This window comes from Macaca thibetana, chromosome 1 (genome assembly GCF_024542745.1).
Source record: "Macaca thibetana thibetana isolate TM-01 chromosome 1, ASM2454274v1, whole genome shotgun sequence".
Lineage (NCBI taxonomy): Eukaryota > Metazoa > Chordata > Mammalia > Primates > Cercopithecidae > Macaca > Macaca thibetana.
The window spans coordinates 179,329,318-179,355,103 of NC_065578.1; the positions used below are offsets into that span (position 1 = coordinate 179,329,318).

At 43.1% G+C, this 25,786-nt stretch overlaps 2 protein-coding genes across 4 annotated transcripts in view; one reads left to right on the forward strand and one right to left on the reverse strand.

The window, feature by feature from the left end:
• The window catches only part of ARPC5 (actin related protein 2/3 complex subunit 5), a 1,051,210-nt gene that overhangs the window by 744,025 nt on the left and 281,399 nt on the right, over positions 1-25,786 (forward strand). The gene's annotated exons all lie outside the window — the stretch shown is intronic.
• RGL1 (ral guanine nucleotide dissociation stimulator like 1) overlaps positions 6,266-25,786 on the reverse strand; it is a 291,149-nt gene continuing 271,628 nt past the window's right edge. For all 3 annotated transcript variants that reach the window (XM_050765896.1, XM_050765898.1, XM_050765897.1), the window contains 4 exons: positions 22,356-22,542; positions 17,927-18,181; positions 12,310-12,424; positions 6,266-8,702 (listed from right to left, as the gene is read on the reverse strand). In XM_050765896.1, the coding sequence (XP_050621853.1) occupies positions 8,515-8,702; positions 12,310-12,424; positions 17,927-18,181; positions 22,356-22,542 (745 nt within the window). In that variant the 3' untranslated portion in view covers positions 6,266-8,514. The remainder of the gene's footprint in view (positions 8,703-12,309; positions 12,425-17,926; positions 18,182-22,355; positions 22,543-25,786) is intronic.

Sequence of the window (25,786 nt, forward strand, 5' to 3'; positions counted from 1 at the left end):
GAGCCCAGCGTTTCCGGGAGAATTCTAAGTTTGGTTACCATCTTGACAGATAATACAGAGGCTTCCAGTAAAATGTCGATGTCCCACTCAGCTACAAATTTGGGAGTCTTACGGTTTTTCCTTTATGGTTGGAGCAAATCCCTGCCGCTAGTAACTACAAAATAAAGATGTGTCTTCCCAGGAGGCTTTCTATAACGTGCTTTTGAGACGTTCTCGCCAACTAAACAGAGGAAAGAAATGATCCAGAGGTGATCTCCCTGACAGAAGTTAATTCGCTAAGGAGTTAAATAATGACAAAGTAAAGTTAAAATGAGGCTGGCTGTATGAGAAGAAAATAGCATGTAATGGGTGGCACGTTCTGAAAACTAAGAACAGACAGCTTTGGAAATAATTGTCACACCCACATGATGTTTTGTGGTGATGTTTATTATTTCAGGGGAACCTGCTGTCCCTCAATTAAATGCGGCTGAGGGAGGAGGGCCAGCAGGAGAAGGGGGTGCATATGAAGGGCTTCCCTGTGAGCCCATGGCCCTAAGTCAGTGTAGGGCAGCTGAGACAAGAACCAAAGTCTGGACAATATCCTTTTGTGCCTGCTTGGAGAAGAAAGAAGTAATGATGGTAGATTTTAGTACATTTTATTACAAAAGATTACGTGAAAAATGGTGCTCCCTCTTATCCCAGGGACAGAGCAAGAGGAGTTTAGGTGAGCTTGCAGGAAGAATTCATTGACAGAATTGTCAGACACTGAATGGGGTTCCAAGGTAAGTGGTGGAATGGCTCCATTAAACTTGGTTGTTGGGCAAAAGTGTGGCTTCCTTTCTGCTCTGTGAATTACTGAAATGCCCTAGTTTTTTGCTTCCACCCATAGCTGATCTTTGTTCAGTAGCCTCTGTGACACCAGCTATGTTGCTTCCAACCCTAAGCCATCCATCCTCCCATCTGCCCTCAAAAAGAGTGGAAAGAATGAAGAATCGTCTCTGAGGATTGCCTTCTCTTTATTTTTAATTTATGGAGTTTGTTTTTATGCCCCTCCCTGTAGTTCTCCAGTCTGGCTTCCTCTGAAATGGGTGCTTTAATAAACTTGCCATGTCTGAGCAATCCTAGGACCCACAGAGCACTAGCTCTGCCCCCATGGACCTGGCAAGGCTTTGCTGGGGGTTTCCCATTCCAGGGTGCCGGGGTGGATGTCTGGGCTCTTGCTAGTGGGGGAATTTGATTTTCAAAGTGGAGCAGGCAGCTCTCTCTCTCTGTTCTTAGATGCTTAGAAAATAATCAGCGACAATTTCCTCTCCCAAAAGGAAATGAGAAGTTTGGAACAGACCCTCAGACAGGAGTTGAGTTGTCCAGGCATTTTGATGGTGTGGTCTGAAGGGCTTTAACTGCTTTTTAAAACTGCTAGCATAAATTGCGAAGACTTGAAGGGGATGATATTGTTGCTCAGGCCTAGCCCAGGGGAGGAAACCATGAGCAGAGCTGAGTGCAAGGGACAGAGTGGTGCAAGCCTGTTGAGAATCTGAGGGGAGAGGAAAGAGGCGGCTTCCAGAGCACCACACATGGAGCAAAGTCCTGCTGCTCAGAGCAGAGTCTGGGAGAGAAGTGTAAGGAGCAGGGAGAAGAGACTAAGGCAAGCCCATCGCTGGTGACAGTGATGCCAGTGCACAGGCCAAGAAAGAGAAGAGGGAACCAATGGGGGAAGTAGTGTGGTAGGAGGGAGGCTTCAAATGGAAGTGGTGACAACCTTGTCCTTAGAGTTTTATCCTTTTAAGTCTGCAACTGTGGGAGAGACTGAGGTGGTGTTGAGTTGAATCGCTTGCAAAGGAACAAGTGAGGTGACCAGCGCCCCCAATGCTTGGGGAACAGCAGTAACTCACAATCAAGCATCTCCATTGTCCCTGGACAGGACCTCTGGAACCAGAGTCAAAAACCACTTCCTGTAGGACAGACACAGGGACCGTGGACAGACACAGGAGGGAGTACCCAGGAGCAGGGAGCAAAGCTTCTGGTGAGAGAAATCCACCCAAGAAGGTGGGACTCATGGGAATTGCTGCCAGCTCTGTGTGGTGGCCAATCTCTCAGGCCCCGAGAGGGACACTCCAGCCCAGGGCTGCTTGACATCAGCCAGTCTCTCCTGTCACAGCCCGTCCAGCGCGAGTGCACGCTGCAAAGCCTGTAGGCCGGCCAGGGAGGCTGTGCTGGGCCCACATTCCCGTCTCTGTGAACCTTTTTGGACCCCAGCCGTGGAACAAGCTGCAGGAGCCCTGGACGCCCTCCAACTCCATGAGTCAGTCCCTCCCCAGAGCAGCAGCAGCTTAACTTTTCCCAGGGTGCTGTTCCACACATGGAAGCCTCACCTCTAAGAGCTTCACATCTGGACCATTTGGCTCATCCGGGGAGGTTGGAGGGCTTCTTTGAAGACATGACTTCCCTTAGGCCAGAAGCTTCCCAGGAATAACAGCAGCTAACTCGTACCATGCACCAAAGTGAACCGCACTTTCCCTACGTGTGCTGTGTAGTTTAATACAGCATGAACCTCAAGAAGTAGGAACTATTCATTAATCCCTATCTTTCAGATAAGGCAAAGAGCTAAGGGAAGCAACTCGCCTAAGGCAGTAAGTGGCCTGGGAGTCAGGCAGAGGCAGTCAGATCTCACCAAACTGCACCCACTTCCAAGCTGCTGGGGGATAATCTGTCTCGTTTGTTTTCTCAGTAACATTTAACGTTTTAATCTCTCACTCTTGCACTCTCTCTCTCTCACCACACACACACACAGCCCGATACATAAAGCTGGCACCTCTAACCCATGTCTGTCTCCCCTATGAAACCTCATATACTGATTATTCAGCTGGTCATACTGCAAACTCTCAGATAACGTATTGCTGGAGACTTGGATGTTAGATACTGAATAAACGAGGAACGAAATTTATGTCAAGGGGCAAGCTAACAGTTTCATTTAGAATGCTTCTCCCATTTCAAAACTGGTGCCTTGATTGTTTCTTATGGCAGGAACGACTCAGAAACAGCTTAAATCATTTGGTCTTTTTTTTTTTTTTTTTTTTAACTTCCTGTACTGGTAACCCTTTTCATTCTTGTGTAAGAAATTGGAACTGTAGCACATAATGAAGCTTTGGTATGAAACAATGGTAGGAATAACAATGTCTTCAGAGAAGCCTGTGTTAAAGCACTTGGATACCGATAACTGGCTTACAGGGAGGGTGATCTGGGAGGTCTTAAAACTGGCTCTCCTGAACACCACTCAAGCCCCAGTCCCATCCGCTCCCCCTTTGTTAGCTCCTGTCAGTTGGTGCCTTTCCTAGGAGTTTCTCCCGCTGCAGCCACCCCTGGTAACACCTGAGTCTATAAATAAGAAAGGGATTTCAATCCATCTGGGGTGCTAACTCAAAATAATCATCTTTATGGCTGTTTCTTCATCAGTGGGATGGAAGTGATGCTCAGGATAGTAGGTGGCAGTGCTCTGACCCTCAGCACGATGTTCCTCAGACACTTCAAAGAACCAACCAGGTGTCCAGCTGACCGAGATAGTTTGTGGGAATTCACATGACTGGAAGGCTGGGGATGGAGCCCACAGATCCCAAGGATTCTCTCCAGCTCCGTGAGGCTGTGGAAGTGTCTGTCAGGAGAGCCTCCTCCATTTAGTGCCTGGCCCAGTGTTATATGCTCAGAGTGGGGTTTGATGATCCAGAGTTCTGTCCCTAAAACTTGGGCAACTTAACCGTTCTGTGTCTCAGCCCCGTATCTGTAATATGAGGCCGCTGACTACATGATTTGTAAGATGCCTTCAAACTCTTAAGAAAACATTACCTACATTGGATTCCTTGAAATGTTAAATAAGAAAATTGCTTCCACAAAGGTTTCTGGGTAGAGATATTGAGAATCCACACCCGATAACGGTTGCCAAATTGTGAGTCTAAAATAATTAAATTTGCCTGGCTCCTATTTGATCTGTTGGGTTTTGCATAAATACTTTACATTTCCTAGGTTTCTTTTTTTAACCTGACTTACATCTGTAAAGTAGCTCCTAGTTTCATCAAAGTAGGAACCACATCAGAAGAAAATGAATTGTTGGTGAGTGACTGTATGTTAAAAATTAGAAATAAATTAGATCAGCTGGGTGCAGTGGCTCATGCCTGTAATCCCAGCACTTTGGGAGGCTAAGGCAAGCAGATCGCTTTGAGCTCAGGAGTTCGAGACCAGCCTGGGCTTCATGGCGAGACCCTACCTCTACAAAAAATACAAAAAAAAAAAAAAAAAAAAAAAGCAGGGCGTTGGTGGCTTGCGTTTGTAGTCCCAGCTACTCATGAGGCTGAGGTTGGAGAATCGTTTGAGCCCAGGAAGCGGAGGCTGCAGTGAGCTGAGATTGCACTACTGCAGCCTGGGCAACAGAGTGAGACCCTGTCTCAAAAAATAAAATTAAATTAAAAAATAAGATCAACGCTAATTCTAGACAAAATTAAATTGTTATTTCTAGTATTTTCTCCTTTCAGCATCTTTCTTCAACTCTTCCTCGTTTCTGTGCAGCCTCAAGTCCTCACTGCCATCTCTCCCAAACACTTTCTGATGACTGCCAGTGGTGAACAAACCCCTGCACCCTAGGAAGAAGGCATTACCCCTCTGTGGCAGAGGCGGTCGTGTGCATCAACTCCTCCAGGTTTCTCCTGCATTTCCCACCTCGCCTGCATTCACATCGGGGCCAGGGACTGGTCGATGGGCTGTGAACAGAAGTGACAGGTGTCGCTTTGGTCTAAGGCAGTTGGGAACAGTTGTGAGTTCTCTTTACTCTCTTTATCATCACTGTGACTAGAAGGGAAACACCGAGATGGCAAAGTTGCAAGATGGAAGCTGCCTGGATCCATGAGCTGCTGTTAGAGAAAAGCTACTAAGGAATTTCCTGACTTGCATTACACAGTCCCACGAAAGAAAAAATAAACCTCGGTCTTAAGCTGTTGAGATTTCTTGGTTTGGTACTTCGGTCCAGCCTAGCCTAGCCTAACACATCCCTTCTGAAGGCATTTAATTTTAAGAGAGAGTCTAGGGGGAAAAGCAATGAAAAATGCAATGGAAATAACTTCTCCTAGTGGAAATGTAGGCATCTGCGGAAAAAGAGGTTTGAGTCAGGAACCTTCTTAGTCCCACTGAAATCAGGACACATAAGGCAATATTGTATGCCTCCTAATGATCCTGTGCTGCAAGGAGAATTTACAAATGCTCCAAAGAAGACAAGTTTAAGACAGTATTCCTTCAGGCAAAATGTACCCAGCCCAGTTTCTAGAAAAAGGCAAAACAAGGGAAACAGGCTTTTAGAATGATCTTGAAAAAACAAGGACCGAAGACCAAAATTTCCCTTTTTTCCCCACCCCATATTATCAATTTCCTATTATTAAAATATCTACTTGGCTTCCTCTAAAAATTCCACAAGGGCACAGAACATTGGATAATTTGGATCCATTTAGGAATCCACTGGAAAATAATTCTGGAAACTTTTTAACAGTATGATAAATGACAATACTGTGCATCTGCAGTGAATGTGGCCTCAGACCTAATGACTTTGGGGAAACTGCATGGATCAGTTTCAAACGATTTCAAGTGTAATTCTTTTAGGAATGCCTTTCCTCCCTCCATAGAGGTCCCCCTGGGTTCCAGGGCACCATAGGTGGTTTCAAGAACTATGCAGGTGCTATCCATCACAAAAAGCGGGGAAAGGCTCTCAGAAAAGCGACAAAATGCTAACTTGGACCCTCACTCTAAGTTGGATTTTATTAAGTGTCCCCATGCTGGGTGCAGTGTAATCCCAGCACTTGGGGAGACCGAGATGGGTGGATCATCTGAAGTCAGGAGCTCAAGACCAGCATGACCAACATGGTGAAACCCCACCTCTACTAAAAATACAAAAACTAGCTGGGTGTGGTGGTGTGCACCTGTAATACCAGCCACTCAGGAGACTGGGGCAGGAGAATTGCTTGAACTTGGGCAGCAGAGACTGCAGGGAGCCGAGATCGCACCACTGCACCGCAGCCTGGGTGACAGAGCCTGGGCGACAGCAATCCAGCAAAGGCATCATCTCTGACTGCAGTTTCTTAAGGAAGTCATTCTTCCCCCCAAAGGCTCGTGACACTTGCCAGTGGGAAGGATCCCACCTGACTCGGCCACTGGCTTTCCCTGTGCTCCTCCAACCGATCCAGTGGGCTTCCCAAAAGCTTATTGACACACCTGGAACCCAAAACCCACCTGGTTAATAATCCAGATACAATCCCTTTGGGTCTGGCAGCACATGCCAGCCAAGTCCCAAACTAGTTTATTAGTTTAACCAAAAGGTAAACAGATGATGGAGATGCAGAAAGACAAGCATGCGAGCAGCTAAAAGCATTACCCGGCTGTCCACCAGGAAACAAATTTAAGACAATTTAAAGTGGCATTAAATAAATGAGGCTAAGTTTTAGCTACTTGGGATTTCCATTGTCTTTAAAAAAGGTAAATATATATATATATATATATATTTTACATTGCAGTATATAAATCTAGACTCTACATATACAGTATAAATACACAGGGTGAGCACAGGGGCACAACACTTATGTCTTGGTGGCCACACCCTCACCCAGGCCAATGGTTTTCTATTTTCTTTTCGACCTTCACACCAAGAATATCAGGCTGGGGTTACATGTACTTCAACCTGCATGAGGGCTGCCACCCTGGCCATCTCTCCGACAAGCACAGAAGCACAAATTGATCAGGCATTGAAAACAGAAGAAAGTGCTTTTTGACTAGCTGAAACCCAGTCTTTACAATGTGTAGTCCAATCTCCTGGAAAGACCAAAGGAAATCGGAGGACTTCCTGGCCTGTTCTTCGGTCCATTGCCACAAATCTCTAAACTTTCCCTGGTGTTTCTTGCAGAATTCACATGGCTGTTTACGTAACACAAATCCCGCACAACTGTTAGGAGCTGTATTACTGGATTAGGAAAAAAATAGCTCCATGTTACAATCTGCACTTCATATTCTGGGTTTGTTCTCTTTATTTTTGGAATAAAAACTGGTATTTTGAGAATCATTTCTTAAAAAGGACAACATTCTGAAAGTGCTTCTTACACATGTCAATATTCCACATATGGCTTTTAGTTCAAACCCCAGCATAGCTCAGACTTGGAAGGAAGAGTGTGATGGTGTTATGAGAGACAAAAATGTCACTTAACAGTGATACTGTGATAGCAAGCATGGGAACCTGAAAACCAAAGTTATTGATTCCATCTGGAAGAATGTACCTCTTAGACGAATGAGTCAGATAATCAATGCAGCCCATCTCTTTCCCCATGACTAGGCACAGTAATGCTATAAAAGTTAATAAGTAAAATAGGATGCTGCTATCAGCAGGAAACATCTTCTGCAGGGCTACTAACAGGGCAATCACTGTTCAGAAATCTTTCACAAGCTCAAACTAACCAAATGTAGTAAATTGCAGTAGAAATTTCCACACCTGAGGAACAAATTGCACATAGTAAAGAGGTACTAGGATCCAGATGGCAAAAGACTCCAGACACATAGTTTTACATGCAAAAGGCAATCAGAGAAGGCAATGAAGTAGTGACATTCCAAGACAGATAAGAGTCCAAATGAGTCACCATTCTTTTCGCGCTTTCTTTTCTGGCTTCACTACCAAAGAACATGGTTATTTGTGCGATGATTATGATATGTTCTTTAGGGGAAAACAGAAATACACGGGGTTGCCAGAAACTGAAATTAGCTTGTTTCAGGAGCTTGACACCTCCAGAGGTGTCGTGATGGCTAGACCAGTGGGGCAATGGTCCTCCGAAGCTCCTCCTGGCCTCCCTGGGGTAGCAGAAAGCGGCAGATGCAGGCAGAGGTTGAAGGCCACCAGCTCATCCAAACCCTTTACAAAGTGGCCTTTCATGCAGCCTGTGGCAGTTCCAGCCTCTGCAGTTGTTTTTATCTGATGGCACTTGATTGAGAAAGTCATCTTCTCCCTTTATAAAAATAAAGTTTGGGCTTCTTGTAATACTGGCACAAAGGACACTCTCTATTCCCAGGACTGATTCCATTCACTCGGAAGATACGAGACTAAGTTCTCAGTTTCTTTTATTTCCCTGTAAAAAGTGACCTCAGCTTCCCAGGCCATTGTGCAAATTTGTTTTTCCATAGTCCGTACTATCCCCTAAAGTTCCTCTTATATATTTTCATATATATACACATGCATACCAAATATGTGTGCATATATATATTTTTTAAATGTGGGTAATTCTGCATTTTAGTCTCAAATAAGTCAAAGAGAATCAGTGAATCATTCATCCTTTTCATGTCAAATTCATTTCCAATTTCCCCACAATGCCTATCATAGTGCTCTGCACGCCACAGGAACTCAATAAATATCTGCTGACTTCACCAATGATCCTGGAACACTGGATGGTAATTGCAATCACCACAGCCTGTTCTCAGCCCCGGCCTGTCTGCCTTTGGCAAACAAGGGGCCATTGGTCCCTCCCTTCAGAGGGTGATTTTGCTGTGTCTGTTACTCCAGCAGCCCCGTTTAGCTGTCCTGGGCAATGTCAAGCTGGTCCGGCTACGCAGTTTCACTTGTTCTTCCATGCAGTTCTTTTTGCGCAAAATGAAGTCAAAGTTCACTTGGCTGTTCATGGCATAAAAGACATTGGCTGAGTCTGGAATCACAAGTTCTGAAAAAGATAAGGAAAGATAAGGTGGTCAGCTTGTGGAGCTCCGCTCAGCACTGACAATGGCAGCTGTAAACCTCGCCCAGACACAAGAATGGGACTATGGCCCTTCGTGTCTGGAACGTGACCTGAACCAGACAGTGACCACCACCGCCCCGAAAACTGACCCCAGCTTCTCAATCCCAATTCTAAAAATTAGTACAAATGAGATTTTAGAAATTCACTCCATGAACTACATGTTCCAAGAGAAAATGTTAAAGCTAGAAAAAAAGTACAGTAGGAAACAGAGACCAAGAAAAGTTAAAGAAAATTCCCAAGATGGCAGCTACTGAATGGCAGAACTGGGATTTGAACTCAGGTTTCCTTTCTCCTGCAGTCCATTTCCCACCCCAGTATGCAGATTTTCTCAAAGACTAAGAGAATCCAATGACATGGAAAAAACAGAAAATCTACAGCACTCCAGAATTCTACTTGAAATATTAAAATTTTTTTGAAGTAATCCCATCAAACAAGTATTTTATTCCCCATGTAGGAAAGTGTGTATCTTTTTTTCTTTTTTTAATTTTACTTTAAGTTTCGGGATACATGTGCTGAACATGCATATCTTTGTTTTACTGTATTTTACTTTAAGTTCTGGGATACATGTGCAGAACGTGCAGGTTTGTTACATAGGTATACATGTGCTGCACCTATCAACCTGTCATCTAGGTTTTAAGCCCTGCATGCATTAGGCATTTGTCCTAACGCTCTCCCTCCCCTTTTCCCCCACCCCCGACAGGCCCCAGTGTGTGATGTTCCCCTTCCTATGTATCTTTTAATATTTAAACTATTTTCAACTTCAATGATTCCCAACTAGACATCTGTAATTTTCGAACAAGGATTGTTCCAAGTGTAATATGAAATCATCAAAGCAAAGTTATTTTGACTCAGTTTTATGTTATTTTATTTTATTTGTTTATTTAAGTTATTTATTATTATTATTATTTTATTTTTTGAGATGAAGTTTCACTCTTGCTGCCCAGGCTGCAGTGCAGTGGCACAATGTCAGCTCACTGCAACCTCTGCCTCCCGGGTTCAAGCGATTCTCCTGTCTCAGCCTGCTGAGTAGCTGGGATTACAGGCGACCGCAACCAGGCCTGGCTACTTTTTTTTTTCTTTGTAATGTTTTTTGTATTTTTAGTAGAGACGAGTTTCACCATGTTGGCCAGGCTGGTCTCGAACTCCTGACCTCACATGATCTACCTGCCTTGGTCTCTCAAAGTGCTGGGATTACAGGTGTGAGCCACCATGCCCGGCCTCACTTTTATTTTTATTTTTTATTTTATTTTTACTGTACTTTAAGGTCTGGGGTACACGTGCAGAACGTGCAGGTTTGTTACATAGGTATACACGTGCCATGGTGGTTTGCTGCACCCATCAATCCATCATCTACATTAGTTATTTCTCCTAATGCTATCCCTACTCTAGTCCTCCACCCTGCGACAGGCCCTGGCATGTGATGTTCCCCTCCCTGTGTCCATGTGTTCTCATTGTTCAACTTCCATTTATGAGTGAGAACATGCAGTGCTTGGTTTTCTGTTCCTGTGTTAGTTTCCCAAGAATGACGGTTTCCAGCTTCATCCATGTCCCTGCAAAGGACAGGAACTCATCCTTTTTTATGGCTGCATAGTATTCCACGGTGTATATGTGCCACATTTTCTTTATCCAGTCTATCATTGATGGGCATTTGGGTTGGTTCCAGGTTTTGCTATTGTGAATAGTGCTGCAATAAACATACATATGCATGTGTCTTTATAGTAGAATGATTTATAATCCTTTGGGTATACACCCAGTAACGGAATTGCTGGGTCAAATGGCATCTCTGGTTCTAGATCCTTGAGGAATCGCCACAAGAAAGTATACAGTATTTAGCACTCAAGTGTAATGAGCATTTGAAAAAAACAAATGGAATTTAAAAAGGTAAAATGTACAAGTCTAGCTCTGTGGTAGTGGGGTGAGGGAGGCAATCACAGAGGCATATGGTTGTAAAACTGGACAAAGTGAGTCTTAATTCAACTTCAAACACTGAGATCCAACAGCAAGACTGATATGAGCAGGTTCCAAGTGACTCTTGTACATTCTGTGCACAAAGGCTCAGTGGAGAACAACCCCCTCAGAGTGTCCCATGCTGCTGCCCACATACTCGTGGGTCAGTAATAATAGTCCTCACAGTTATATATCATTTAGCATCTCCCCATGTTCAGGTACATGATTTCTTGTTCTCTTCAGAATCGCCTTGTGACATATGAAGAACCAGCAGGGTATTGTCTCTAATTAAGGACCAAGGCCCAGGGGGTCCAGCAGCTTGCATTTAGGATCACACAGCTGAGGGGCAACACTGGGTCCTGGCTACCCCTCGAGACTCCCGGACCTTTAGACCCACCAGCCTCACCTTAGTGCCGTGTTGTAAAAAAAAAATGGTACAACTTGAGACCATTTTTTAGGCTTAGAATTATAACTATAACTACATTAAAAGGTTATAACTGAGAAAGTGTTGCCCCACAGCCTAAGCCTCAGCTGAATGAATGAGAAAAGTTCCAAGAGGAAACTGAAAAAGAATTTTCCCAGAGGCTGTAGCTTTCAATCTCTAGGAGAAGGCAGTGTTGTAATTTCAGCCACTCTCCTCTACCCAGCGATCGAGCCCGGGGTGCTATGTTGATCCTAGAGCCTAGCTTGTGGAATGCTTCTCACTGATAGGGGGCGCTGCTTGCTGGTAAGCAGAGGACTACTTAAGGTGGCTGCAACGGACAGTTTGGGGTCTGGTGGCAGAAAGGGTTGGCTTTGGTCAACAATATTTGCTGCTCCTTCTGCACTTGGAGAAGAGACCTATCCTGACAGTCACTGTCTGTGAAGTGACAAAGTACAGAGGAGTTATCTACCAGCCTGTTTTCTTCTCTCAACAAATGCAGTCCCCAAATTCATATTAGCAGACAGATACATGCAAAGGTGATTATTTGCCCAAAAAGTCTTCCATAAAAGATATTTCTTTAAATAACATGTTCCCAGGCATATTGAAGCCTTTCATAGATTACCAATTCTTTGCCTCAATAAATGTGAGTTAAATAACCTTCAAGTTAGAGGTTTGTGTTATTTTTAAATTGATCATGAATAAAGAAAATAACTCTCCTACATGATTAACTGGAACGATGAGAAATTATTATAGGAACTGCTAAATTTCAGATTCACACACAACTTAGAAACACATTCTTGGGTAAAGGAGGTGTGTGGCCACCTGCGATGCCCAACAGACTCCCCTACCCTCTGCCTCCTGGCGCAGGGAGACACTTCTTCCTAGAAAAGTGTTTGAAGAGCTCAGAAAGACTGGGCAGAAGAAATACTAGTCAAAATTGCAAGAAAAACAAGAGCTGGGGAATCAGGGAGGGCTTTGAGATACTTAATTCTACAAGTGAGGTGATGGCACGGTTGTTCACCCTTGCACTATCAAAAACCACCACGAGGTCCTGATAAAACAGTACGTATCCATTTTCTGCCTTCTAAGTGCGGAGTGCTGTGGACATGTGCTAGCCACCTGCCCTGGGAAGGAACACGCCTGTCTCGGAAGGATGCCCACCTTTGTCCTCCGAGATGACCTGCACCAGCTCGTACTCCTCAGCGGGGTCTGAGTCCAGATTGTGCTTCAGCATGGCTCTCTGGATCACTGCAGGGGTTTTATCTTGGCTCGTCAACTGCAAAGACAATGAACAGGTTTGTAAAGTACTTAGCTTCACATTTCCTGAGGGAGTTCTCCTGACCCTCTCATTCTTGCCATCTTGTGTTGTGATGCCTTTCCAGAAAGAATGGATTTGTGGAATTGGAACTGGACCAAGAGCCAGGATCCCTGGTTTCTAGTCCTGGTTCTACCCTTAGTAGCCACAGACGATGGGCGAGTCACCTAATCTTTGAGTCGCAGCATCATCCGCTATTGAAATGGAGAGAACACTTTCCTTGCCAATCTCCTCCACAGTGGTTGAAGTTCCCGTGAAAGAATATATATGAGGGAATTGTGAAAAATGTAAAGCATTATTAGTCCTGGCCCAACATTATCCTCCCATGTTGAACTGCTTCTATGGCACTGGTTACAACCCACAGGATAAAACCAGTCACAGTTCTGCCCACTGACCATTTCAAAAAGTACAGGTGAACCTGTGATTCAGCAGTCCCACTCCCAGGCATTTACCAAGCAGAATAAAAACTATGTCCACAAAAGGACTTGTACACAAACATTCATAGCAGATTTATTCACAATAGCTAAAAACTGAATCAATCTGAATCTCCATCAACAGGAAAAGAGAATAAATCGTAGTACATTCATAATAGACTCCTACTGAGCAACTGAAAGGAACTAAGAACTGGCACATGCAACAATGCAGACGAATCTCACAAACATCTTCTTGGGCAAAAGAAAGTAGACACAAAAGATTACACACCAGTGGTGTCTATTCTTTCAAAAAAAGGAAAAACGAATCTGTGGCATTAGAAAATGAACCTCTAGGTTAAGAGGGGATTGATTGGAAAGGGCACAGGGAATCTGGCAGGCGAGATGGAAATGTTCTTTATCAAGATTTGGGGTAGTAGTTTCATAGATATATATAGTTATTAAAACTCAAAGAATCAAACATTTAAGATCTGCATATGTAAATATATGCAAATTATGCTTCAATAAACATGAACTTGTAGGTGTTTTAAAAGCACAAGTTAAAGGTTTCCCTCATTCCCAATTCTGATGTTCTCCCCTTCACCTCTCTGCCTGCCACCCAACTATTTGCAGGGTGTGCAGAGCAACATGAAAAGAAAGCAGACTTATGTACCGTATCTTGGGTGATTTCTTTAAATTTGAAAGAAGTGAATGAAAACTCAGATTATTCTTACTTAAAAAATAAAAAGCTGTTCTTACCAGGGGGCAAGAGAACTATAGAAAGAAAGCCCCCTACGACCATCCTTGACACATACAGAAGCCTCATTTCCTCCAAGAAACTGCCATTGTGTGCCTGAGGATGGCAGTGCCGAGATGCCTGGCTCTGATCTGGGGCAGCAGCTGGTGTTTGTGATTCAATACACAATGTGCATTACAAAGGGGTCCTTGTAAGCAGCAAAGATCTTGTTCATGTGTCTGATACCAAAACATCTGGCATATTCATTTACAAAGGAAAAGTAGGTGCACACAAAATTCTAAATGAGGAACACATGCTTTTTGATAGTATGAAGAAAATGCTCCCAAAGCTGGGTCACACTGAACTAGTAGCAGAAGGCTAAAGGAGAAGATCTCTCCTCAAGGGATGCAGGTCAGGCTAAGGTGGGTAAGTTATATGACCCAGCCAGGCTACCTGCATTCTCCTTACCTTAAACTTCCCCAGGTATGTTCAAATGAGGACAAGATGACCAAGGGCTTTCCCTTGGGTGTTTATTACTTTGTACCATGAAAGTCATGCTGAATGGAACTGATGATTACAATGAGGATTCCCAGCTCAAGCAGCCATCCTTATGCGGATAGACGGAACTAGCACTCGTAAGTATCGAATGTGAGCCACATATTTCATTTTAAGTTTCTAGCAGCCACAATTAAAAAGTTTTTAGGATGGGTGTGGTGGCTCATGCCTGTAATCCCAGCACTCTGAGAGGCCGAGGCGGGTGGATCACGAGGTCAGGAGCTTGAGATCATCCTGGCCAATATGGTGAAACCCCGTCTCTACTAAAAATACAAAAAAGTTAGCAAGGTGTGGTGGTGGGTGCCTGTAACCCCAGCTACTCAGGAGGCTGAGGCAGGAGAATGGCGTGAACCCGGGAGGCGGAGGTTGCAGTGAGCCAAGACTGCACCACAGCACTCCAGCCTGGGCCACAGTGTGAGACTCCGTCTCAAAAAAGAAAAAGGTTTTTAAAAAGTGATATTTAACTTGAACACCCCAAATATTACATCAGCATATATAATTAGTACAAAAATTGTTAACGCAGTATTTTACTTTTTTGTACTAAGTGTTCAAAATCTGGCATAGAGTTTACCCGCACGGCTCATCTCAATTTGGAGTATCCCCATTTCAAACGCTCCATCGCCACCCGGGGCCAGTGACTGCTGTACTGAACGCACGGTACTGAACGACGCTTTGGTGTCACCTTCGTTGACTTTCCTGTGACAGAAATACTGCGTTCCCTGTGTAAGGGATTTTGGGAGACTGACTCTGTGATTGACATAATGGAGAGAAAGATCATTTCGAAAGAGTGATGGGCTCAGTGGTAGAAGACATTTTTCCATGGTCACTGAGGAGGTAATTTTACAAGGGCTAATTGCTGTCTCTCCTACTTTCTATGGAAGGGCCTCAGATTCCAGGGACAAGAGTTGCTCTTATGAAGCAAGTCCTCTAGGCCACCAGTTCTCAGTGTGCAATCTCTGGCCCGTGGGGCCCTCAAATCCATGAGGGGATCTATGAAACCAAAATTATTTTCATGACAATACTAAGATGCTGTTTGTCTTTTCTTTGTGTGGACATTTGCATGTACTGCAGAAGCTATGGTGGATGGAAGTGCTGGCACCGTAGCACAAATCGGTACAGTGGCTCCTAACTACAAGTCTAGTAGCTGTCACTGTATTCTTCAGTACACTGCACTCACAGTCAAAACAAAACAAAACAAAGCCAGTCTCACTCGCATTTTAACAGGCTTACAGAAATGGAAAACAATGCCACTCTTCTCGCTCAATAATTTTTGGATAAAAATAGATATTTTTCATTAAAAAATAAAATTTACATTAATGTGCAATGTGTTCATTATTGTTATTTTAAATGAATGAATCAACACTTTGAAAGTTTCTCAGTTTAAATATCTAATGTGGTAAATATCAACAGATATAACCCACATAGTCTGAAGCTCTTTGGAATATTCAATGCTGTTTCAGAGTACAAAGGGGTCCCGAAAACAAAAAGTTTGAGAACTGCTAGTCTCCCCTGAACCTGGACTGATTTATTTCCATCCTCTGGTCAACAGCACACAGTATAATACATTTCACAAAGGGACTTCCTGTAGAGCCAAGTTTCTCCTGAGAGGCCTAACGATGAAAACAAGAGCACAAGAGCACTGTGTCATCTCTCCAGATCAAGCCTGTGACACATGCAGGATTCTCATGAAAGGGGAGTGGCACCACCTGGTGAAATATGAAGGGCCACAGGAAGGGGTTGGCAGGAGAGGTGATTCTCACAGAGGCAGCCCATTTGCTGGGGAAGGAGGAATCTCTGGGCAGGGGGCAGGGGATCTTCTGCTCACTACCCTCCCAACACTCAGACAGCATGCACAACCTATGACTCCTCCTGGGCAGTAGGGGTTCGTGCAGTTCAGCCACTCACAGCTCTCCCCAGACTGAGCAGAGTGCACGCTGACCAGGCAAGTCCCAAAACATAACTGTCTGGTGTACAAATCCATGCTACAATTCAGAGACACCGCAGAGTTACACAGTGGAAGTTCTCTCTGGTTGGCGCAAGTAAGAGGTGCCAGGGGAACAGACCATGCTGAGAAGACAGTAACCACATGGAGGACCTTGGCTTCCCTGTGCTTCCTCTACCTCTCGGGTGCTCCTTTATTAGCCGCTCCCGCGTTACCACTTGCATTCTGCCTCATCCTACACTCACTCTCGCAAGACCGCATCCCCCCGTGGGGCTTGACAACTCCCAATTTTGATCTCAGCACCAGCTTTGCACCCATGTTTCTGACCATCTATCAGACAATGCCATCTGATGTCATACTGGTACCTCTGATTTCAACGTCCCTGAAATATCCTGCTCTGGTAGTTCATATCTCACAGACCCACCAACTGCCCAGACAGCCTCTAGTCCTCCACAACAGTAACCAAAGAGTTGGTAACTAAATGAATGGATTCTACAATTCTACCTCATCAAAAGCTTTCAAAAATCCTCACCATCTCCAGCCACATGACTGTCATTCAAGCCCTTATCCTCTCCTACATGGAACATGACACCAGCTTCCTAACTTGCTTCCCCACCTCCAATCTACCCCCACACTCCAGCAAACACAATGCCATGACTTTCTTAATGAGCAAATCCCATCACTACTTAAAAACCTGCAACAAGACCCTATTGCCTGCAGGATTAACACACTCCTCTGTGTGGGCCATAAGGCCCTTTACAACCTGATCTTGGCTCTGTTATTTTGTACATTGGGAATAATGCTTTGTGAGCTCCCTTTCTGATTAAAACAAACTCAAAAGGTAGAAATGTCTCACTCATCTCCCTATCCCCCAAGCCTGATCTAATGACTAGTACACAATGTTTGATATTGTGTTGATTCAATAAATGCTTTAGCAAAGCTTTTATGTGGAGCCTCCATACCACTTATGCCATATTCAGACCTGCGCTTGTAAGCACTCAGTGTGCCTTCAAAGAGGCGAGTCATAAAGATGAGGAGAGATGTGGAATTAGCTGTGGGATTTTGCTACAAAGGATAATGTGATTTCTAACACACGATTATCTCCCATAAACTAAGGAGTTTATATTCTTGTGATAAACATACCAGACCTCACATACCCGAGGTTCGCCATGAGAGGCTCTGTGTGTATTCCCAAAAGACGGCCATTATTAAAAACATCTTTGTAATTGTCCTCAGAAACATACAGATTTTACAAGAAGCTCAAAAAGGCTGGTCTCATTTTATAAGCATCATTGCTCATTAACCCAAACTGTATTTCTAGCTTGATCATCCACTTTATTAACTAGGTTTGATCCAAATGACTAAATGACAAAAATTTGCCATCAGGGGAGTACACTGCTAAGAATGTGTGGAAATTCAATGATAAAACCAGACATATAATTCCATAGGAAGGCTTCCAGAAACGTGTGAAGCAGTGGCATACTCCTTGGAGCACATTGATACAGTCACCCAAATTGAGACTTTTCAAAAGGCTAATACTGACCTAAACAAACACGTTTTAGCATTTCTTTAAGATGTGAAAATTATATCCTATATACACTGTGTGTGTACACATATATGTATATATATTTTATATACATACATCACTCAGCATCTATGCCCAGGGAGACCTGGAACTGACACATCCCTTCTGTGTGAATGCACATATGTATATGCTAATATTGTGTGTGCATATTTAGGGCTGTTAGTCTGAGCGGCTGATAGACACAGACACACAATCTAAATGGAAGTCCGCTCCTGGGTCAGGGCTTGCTCCTCACCATGATGCTCTTGTACATGTTGCCGTTGTTGTCTTCCACACTGATGCGGATGATGCAGGTGTCTTCGTTCTGTTGGTTGTAAACAGGAGGCAGCACAGTCGAGGTAATGGATGTCACCGAGACAGAGCGCTTGTGGATTTTGGGGTTGTTGTTGCAGGACGGAGGGGAGGAGAGGGGGTTCATTAAGGAAGACATCCCTGAGGAATTTGTGTCCATGGAATGGATAGAAGAACAGGATGAGGAGGACTCAGAGAGCTGGAAGAGTAAACACACCCCAGAAGAAAACAGATTAGAACGCTGGTCAACAGCTTTGTAATTTTCAAAGCAGAGGTAGATATTAAGACTGATAGACTGCAGTTATTTCCTCCACAACAGCCCACAGCACACATGTATCTCATTCCTGGTGTAAGTACTCGAGTCCCCATCAGTGGTAGACGCCTATCGGTGACTCAGTGTGACCTAGTCACTCTATAACCACCTGAGGCAGAGCAGCTCTCTTTATTTCCCTAGGTTTTAGCTGTTCTTATGGAAGTTAACCAGCAGGTGGCAGCCGACACCAGAAACTGGAGGCAATATGGGTTCCCAAAGAAGTCAGAAGCTTACCCGGCTGAAGGAAAGCCTTACCAACAGTTGATTCAGTCCTACTGCAGTCAGATTTTGCAGTGGGAGAGAAAGTTTTGTATTTTTAGAAGTTTCTAAGAGAAGTACTCCAGATTATATGGCTCTGCATTGAATATTAGTGCTAGAAAGGCCTTGGACATCAACTAGTCCCATACCTGTTCTGCTGAGGAACCTGAGACCCAGGGAGAAAACTGGGGCTCCAGGTCCACACAGCTAGTTGACAGCACTCCTAGAACAGGAACCCAAGCTGATTCCCACTATCGAGTTCCCAGAGCAAGAACATGGCCAAGGCTCAGCCTGTGGCTGATAATAAGAAGATGAATCAACATAATATGCCGCTACCTTGCTATGTTTAGCACTGTGGGGCTTATGATGAGCTTTCATATATCTTATCCCATTTTAATTCCACAACTGTCTTGTGAACAAAATGCAGAGCATTATAAAGACGAGGAGAATAAGATTGAGAACATAAAAGTGACTTGCTCAAGGGAAATACAGCCTTTAAGCAGCTTCACCACTTTCCACATTTGCTAGTAGAGCCAACTGCACACATTTTCATGATGTGTATCAAGGACAATTAAGAAATGGAGTGCTACAGTTAATGTGCTTTTCTGATTAATTACACATTTCTCATCCATGCAATACCAATAACCAAAGAAAGAGGTTATTGGAAGAGGTACTTTTAAAAATCATTAAATTGAACCATTTAAAATATCAATTCTTATTGTAGAAAATTATAAACAAATTCCTGGAATGATTGAAGCTAAATTATACCATGTTAATCCTATAAAATATTCTGGAAGTAATTTATAAAATAAATAACTTATGTCTTTCATATTTATCTGCCTTTCCATGGAAACAGTATAGAAGTTGAGCTTTCTGGTTATCAGGCTTCTGATTAAAATGGAGTCTATTATCTTATTTCCTGTAGATTTCCTCCTATGGCATAACTATACATTCAATTCTACTGCATGGTTAGTTTACAGCCAGCCAGCTGATGTGACAATTCTCATGGGTAGGGGTCTGATTGTGGCTCTATCATAATATGGTTTAGTTTTTGTTTTGGCTTTTGGGTTTTTTTCTTCCTTATGTTCCCAAGTGAATCAACTTAGTGGCTCAATTTGAGGACTGATGATGGATAAGTTAAAAGCACAAGTTTCTTTGCAGATATATTAGTTAAGGGGGTGCATTTTCCAATTAATCATTCGATTTTTTCACTTTCATGTTCCTCTATCCAAACTCTATTTCCTTTGTTAGATTTTTCTATGATTCTAGTGACATTTATAGTTAAGATAAAGCCTAGAATATGCCTGGGTTATAGCAGCTCTAAACAGACTGCCTGATGAGCCCCCAAATTCCTATTGAGAATTTAGGAAGTGAGGAGCAAGTGCAAAAATCAATGTTTAGAAATCATGATCAGGGGAATGAAGAAAGGAATGCAAATAAATTACCCTTCACCTTTAAGAGCAACCTCACAGTGTAGCCTGTGGGAAAGGAAGAATGACAGTCTGGAGGACTTTTGGAGAAGGCGGCTGTCACAGGCTCTCAGAGCAGGAAGGAAGTGTGGAGGTCAGCCCAGTCCAGCTATGTGCCAAGCAGGAGAACCAAGAGCCTTTCTAGCTAATATGCAGGGATTGTGCAGCCCAGGAACTACTTGCAACCAAGTGAATCACTCATGTTTAAGTCTACAGAAATGTATGACTCTGAGAAAGGTTCATCCAAAGAATAAAGAGTCATGACTTCTGCAAGAATTTAAAAAGCCAGTGTGATAAGGGATGGGACAGAAAAGATGAAGCAAGGGATGTGAAGGAGACAGCACACTGGGCTTCTGCACAGTTTTAAAAGGTACCATCTGGACCAATGTACATTTCCACTGTGCCACAAGGTGTGACTGTGATTCCATCTCCTTCCTGGAGAGACGGAGAAATCCCACAAAAATGTGGGCAATACCTCAGTTGTTACTTTCCTACAATGTCTACCATCAGAAATGGAGCCTACAAAACCTCCGAGGCTGTGAAAAAAGTGAATGTAGAGATGGCATTCCAGATTTTGACAGATTCAATTTGTATGTCAAGTCACAAAGAATGACTACATCCCGGGTTGATGAAAAATGCCTTTTGAGAGCATGGCCAGTCTGTAGGTGTCCACAAAAGCTTTCTTTCAACATTCAGAGCATGAATGATTGTATCCCTGGATTTCAAAGCAGAAAGGTGAGAAATCCAACTGGAGCAGTAAATTAGTCATCTCAGTTTGATGAATCCTGAATATGATGTTCTTCCTGGATTGGCCACATTATAACAAAGTCACTTGAGGGTTCCCCGATTACCACTGTTCTTTTAACTCCATGTGAAGCAACACACATGTCCCCTTGAAGAGCAGCAGATATAAATCGAAGGATGAAACCATTGCCAACATTCTACCTTACTGACCTATCCATAAGCTAATGAGCCAGAAGTCACTATGGAGTAAGCTTGGTTAGCCAGAAACCTTCCCCAAATGGTGCAAATTCTAGTTATGTCATAGTTGACTCTCTGATCCAAACCCTTCAACCAACAGATTGAAGCAGATGTGTACAGAAGATTAACATTGATATTGGTGGGGTGCAGTGGTTCATGCCTGTAATCCCAGCACTTTGGGAGGCCGAAGTGGGTGGATCACCTGAGGTCAGGGGTCTGAGACCAGCCTGGCCAACGTGGTGAAACCCCATCTCTACTAAAAATACAAAAATTATGCGGGCATGGTGGCACATGCCTGTAATCCCAGCTACTAGGGAGGCTGAGGCAGGAGAATCCCCTGAACCCAGGAGACAGAGGTTGCAGTGAGCCAAGATCACACCACTGCATTCCAGCCTGGGCAACAGAATGAGTGAGACTTCATCTCAAAAAAAAAAAAAAAAAAAAAGACTGGTCTTAAGATTTTAAGATTAAGATATTTTGGTTTTTAAATTTTTATTTATGCAGTCATGGAAGATAGAAACTCAAAGGAAACTCTTTTATCACCTCTCATCAGTTTCCTTTTTTCCAACATGGGAGGATGTATCCTTGTTACCAATCCCTCATCTTCCCCTGCATCTGTGCTCTTTGCACTGTGATTTCAGAGTTCCTCCCACTAAAACTGGAGCCTATTTCTCTGCTTCATTTACTTATGTGGAATGTGGCCACATGGTCGCTTTAGCCAACAGAACGTTGGTTGATATGACTCAAGTAAAGGCTTGGTATGTGCTTGCGAGTTGGGCTTGCCCTCTTGCTTGTCCGTCTTAGCATGGTAGGGGCATGCCCTGGGTAGCCCGTTACTCCAAAAATAATGAGAGGCAAGTAGAGCAGACCTGGACCAAATCTGTGGCCTAGTGTCAAGCCCAACCCAGATCAGCCACCAGCAGATGCGTAAGAGAAATAAATGGTGGTTGTTTTAAGTCACTGAGTTTTGGAGTGGCATGCTATACAACATTATTGTGATAAATGCTTAGCTAAGACAAAATATGGTACCAAGAAGCTGACACATCTCCGTTTCTGACTTTTTGCTCTTTCTAAGTAGTCCTACTTCCCCTAAATGACTCCAGTGCCTTAAGCTGTGGGTACAGAACAATATTTCAAAGGCCGAATGAATAAACCAAACTGCTTAGTACTTTTACACCTGTTTCTATTAGGAGTATGTCCCCAAATTGAACTCTTCTTTTGATGCCTGTTCAAAACATGACTTTCAAAATACTATAGAGTGATACACTTAAAAACAGACATTCCTTGCTGTGGTGCGGCAAATAGCATGTAGGTGCCTGTATTAGGAATTAAGAGAAAGGTTGAGTATATACCTTTTTTTGAGGCTCATCAGGGGTGTCCATGGGAGTAATGGAGCCCTCCTCAGCCTCTGAGTGGTTTGACTCGCAGGATGACACGCTGACAGAGTCCATGCTCTCACCAGAGCTCCCGCTGGCGGTGGACTTGGGCTGCTCTTTGGTGGGAGTGGGACCGGTGATCAAGTCAGACCCTAGAAACAGTCTGGAAAAAAACAGAATGCCAAGCATTTGAGCTGTTACAAATCTGGAATCCATGATTAAGCAAATATTTTGTGTTGATTAAGCCCTTGATGTTTTTTCAGTCTTGTGTGTTCTGTCATTATTTTAGGAGGGCATTCGCTATAAAGTTTCTAATAAATAGCAGTAAACATCTTGTCCCGAAAGAGTATTTCCAACTTCAAAGAACACCTAGATTATTCAGTAGTAATCTGAAGTCTTTCTAGGTCGATGGCCCTCTACATTTTAACAGTCTATGGGCCACCTTGGCAGGATCAAGACACCATCACCATACCCCCATCACTTCCTACCATAAAATGATCATCACAGGCTAAGAAAGGATGGCACTGCTTTGGGTAAGAAACCAAGGAGGAAGACTTCTATTTCCAACAATCTGTGAACTACAATATCCTAAACCCTTCCTCTATAAAACAGCTAGATAAGGAATATTAAAAACTCTTTTTAGTTGAGCTTGCAAGATAGGAAGGGAAATCCCTACAGGCCTTAAGTGAAAAAGGAACTGAAAACCAGAAGCATGCGAGCTAGTTCTGCAGCTGCTCTGGTGGGGGAGTGGGAGGTGCCAATCTTGGCAAAATAGTGATGTGGGTTTTAATGCACACACAGGGCCCAAAAACAAGGATTTCTGTTTATGAAAGGTGAGGAGTTCGAACCAAAACGATATACAGCCAGGACCCACAAAGGGCTATACCCTTAGTAAAAAGACAGGCCAGAAAAGTATCTTTCTACCAGCATAGGAAGACAACAGGGAGCCTGTTTTCGCCTGAGCATGGAAAGAAGAAAAATGTCTCCTATGAAGTCGTGTGAGCTGGGTCTGTGCCGCATTCCAATTTGCTATTTATGTGGTCTAGGGGTTAGAAACTCTCAACCAGTGACACTGCTGGTAAACTAGACTTTTTCTTTAAAAAAAAAAAAAAAAAAAGTAAAATCTTGCTAGAGGGATATACCTTCAGCCCAGGCTTCAGAGAATCCCCTGATAAAGATAAACTTGTGGTACAAAATTACAAAATACACACAAGGAAATATTCCACTGAAAGAGAGAGCCAACAGGCATAACAAAAAGCAGGCTTAGACTCCTGAGAACTTCAAATTTGAGAACTGTCAGAACAAAACTAATAATGTGCTTATTCATCCAACAAATATTTGCATGTCTCATAAGCCAAGCTACAAAATAAGTATGTTAGAAAATATTAAAAACATAGAAGAAGAAATTGAAAACTGGAGCTCAGAGCAAGAGATTCTAATAAAGGAAGAATATAATTTGAAAAACATTTCACCTCTAAGTGAAAAAGGTGGTGACTTAAATTTAAAACTCAGTGGAAGGATTAAATAACTTGAAGAAAAAAATCATGAACTAGACGACAGATCTGAAGAATATCCTCAAAAATCATCATCAAAAGATAAAAACATAGAAAGAACAGTGAACAGATATTGAGAAAGCAATAAGAAAGCCCCACATATGTGTAAGAGGAGTTCCAGAAGACATGGAGAGGATGGAAGAAGGCCCATATCAGAAGAGATGGTGGCTGAGAGGATTCCAGACTTGGTGAACCATAGGAATCCTCCCATCCAAGAGCCACATCCTGAATAGGGTAAGACTACACTCTCACTTAAACTGGTATATCAAAGACAAAAGGAATTCTTAACATCAACAGGGGGCCGGGCACAGTGGCTCTCAAAGTGTTCCCAGTACTTTGGGAGGCTGAGGCAGGCTGAGTTCAGGAGTTCAAGACCACGCCAGGCAACATGGTGAAACCCCATCTCTACTAAAATACAAAAAAATTAGCTGGGTGTGGTGCTATGTGCCTGTAATCCCAGCTACTCAGGAGGCTGAGGCACGAGAATTGCTTGAATCCAGGAGGCAGAGGTTGCAGTGAGCCGAGATCGTGCCACTGCACTCCAGCCTAAGCAACAGAGCAAAACTCTTTCGAAAGAAAGAAAGAAAGAAAGAAAGAAAGAAAGAAAGAAAGAAAGAAAGAAAGAAAGAAAGAAAGAAAGAAAGAAAGAAAGAAAGAAAGAAAGAAAGAGAGAGAGAAAGAAAGAGGAGAAAGAAAGACAGAAAGGAGGGAAAGACAGAAAGAAAGGAAAAGAAAGAAAGAAAGGAGACAGAAAGAAAGAAAAACAAAGAAAGAAAGAGAAAGAAAGAAAAAGAAAAAAGTAAGCAAGCAAGCAAGCAACAGGGATGGGAACATAAGACAGAGGAATAGTAATTAAGCAGATATCAGACATCTCAAAAGCAACCATGGAAGTCAAAAGACACTGAATAATATCACCAAAGTGCTGAGTGAAAGTAATAGTCAGTTTTGAATCCTATACCCATCTAATATAATTCCAAGAAGGACAGCAAAATAAAGACTTTCTCAGACTAATACTGAGAGGGTTTACCATTAACTGATGATACCACAAGTAGTGGTAAAAGGAGGGCAGGAGTCAGATGTAAGAAGGAATGGCATGCAAGACAACTAGCAAGTGGGCTGAACCTAAACAAGTACTGACTATAAAATAACAATAATAGAAATATTGAAGATGAACTTGATTTTTTATTAAATATTTTCAGAATTATATGCTTGAATTCCAAGAGCTCAAGCATATTTTTGCTCTGCCTCATCTCCACCCTGCTATCTCCAGCCCCATTTTCCATGTCTTCCTTTTATAACCCTCCAAGCATCACAGGGACTATAGGGGTATGAGCTAAACTCTGATCACAGAAGCAAAAATAATGCCCTTGTCTTACCGCTCCATAAATTACAATGTAGATCTTTGAAGGATGTCAACTAGTGGTCCTCCATCCATTATCTCATCAGAGTCTCTAGCGTTCTTCCATTTCTACAATTCAATAAGGTCCTGCTTTGTTCTGCTTTGTGAAGGTTCATTCTGACTCAGTAGCAGGCATCTCTGACTTTCAAGGCCTAAGCACCCAAAGTTTTCCCCAACCTCTTTGGATGATGAGCCATTAAATGTGGGAACAGCAAAAATACATTTTCCAGATTTGTAAACATGCTAAGAAGATCATGAAACCTTTTGAAAATAATGGTATGCAAATATCCTTGTATGTACAAGAAATAAGATGGGGGCATATGACCTCCTTTCATAACAGAAGCTCAAACTCAACTGCAGATACCAAGGGTTATCCCAGCAAGATTTTACTAATAAGAGATGTACTGAGTGCCTACCACACTTTGTGAAGGACATAGCACCCTCACAGTCCTGCC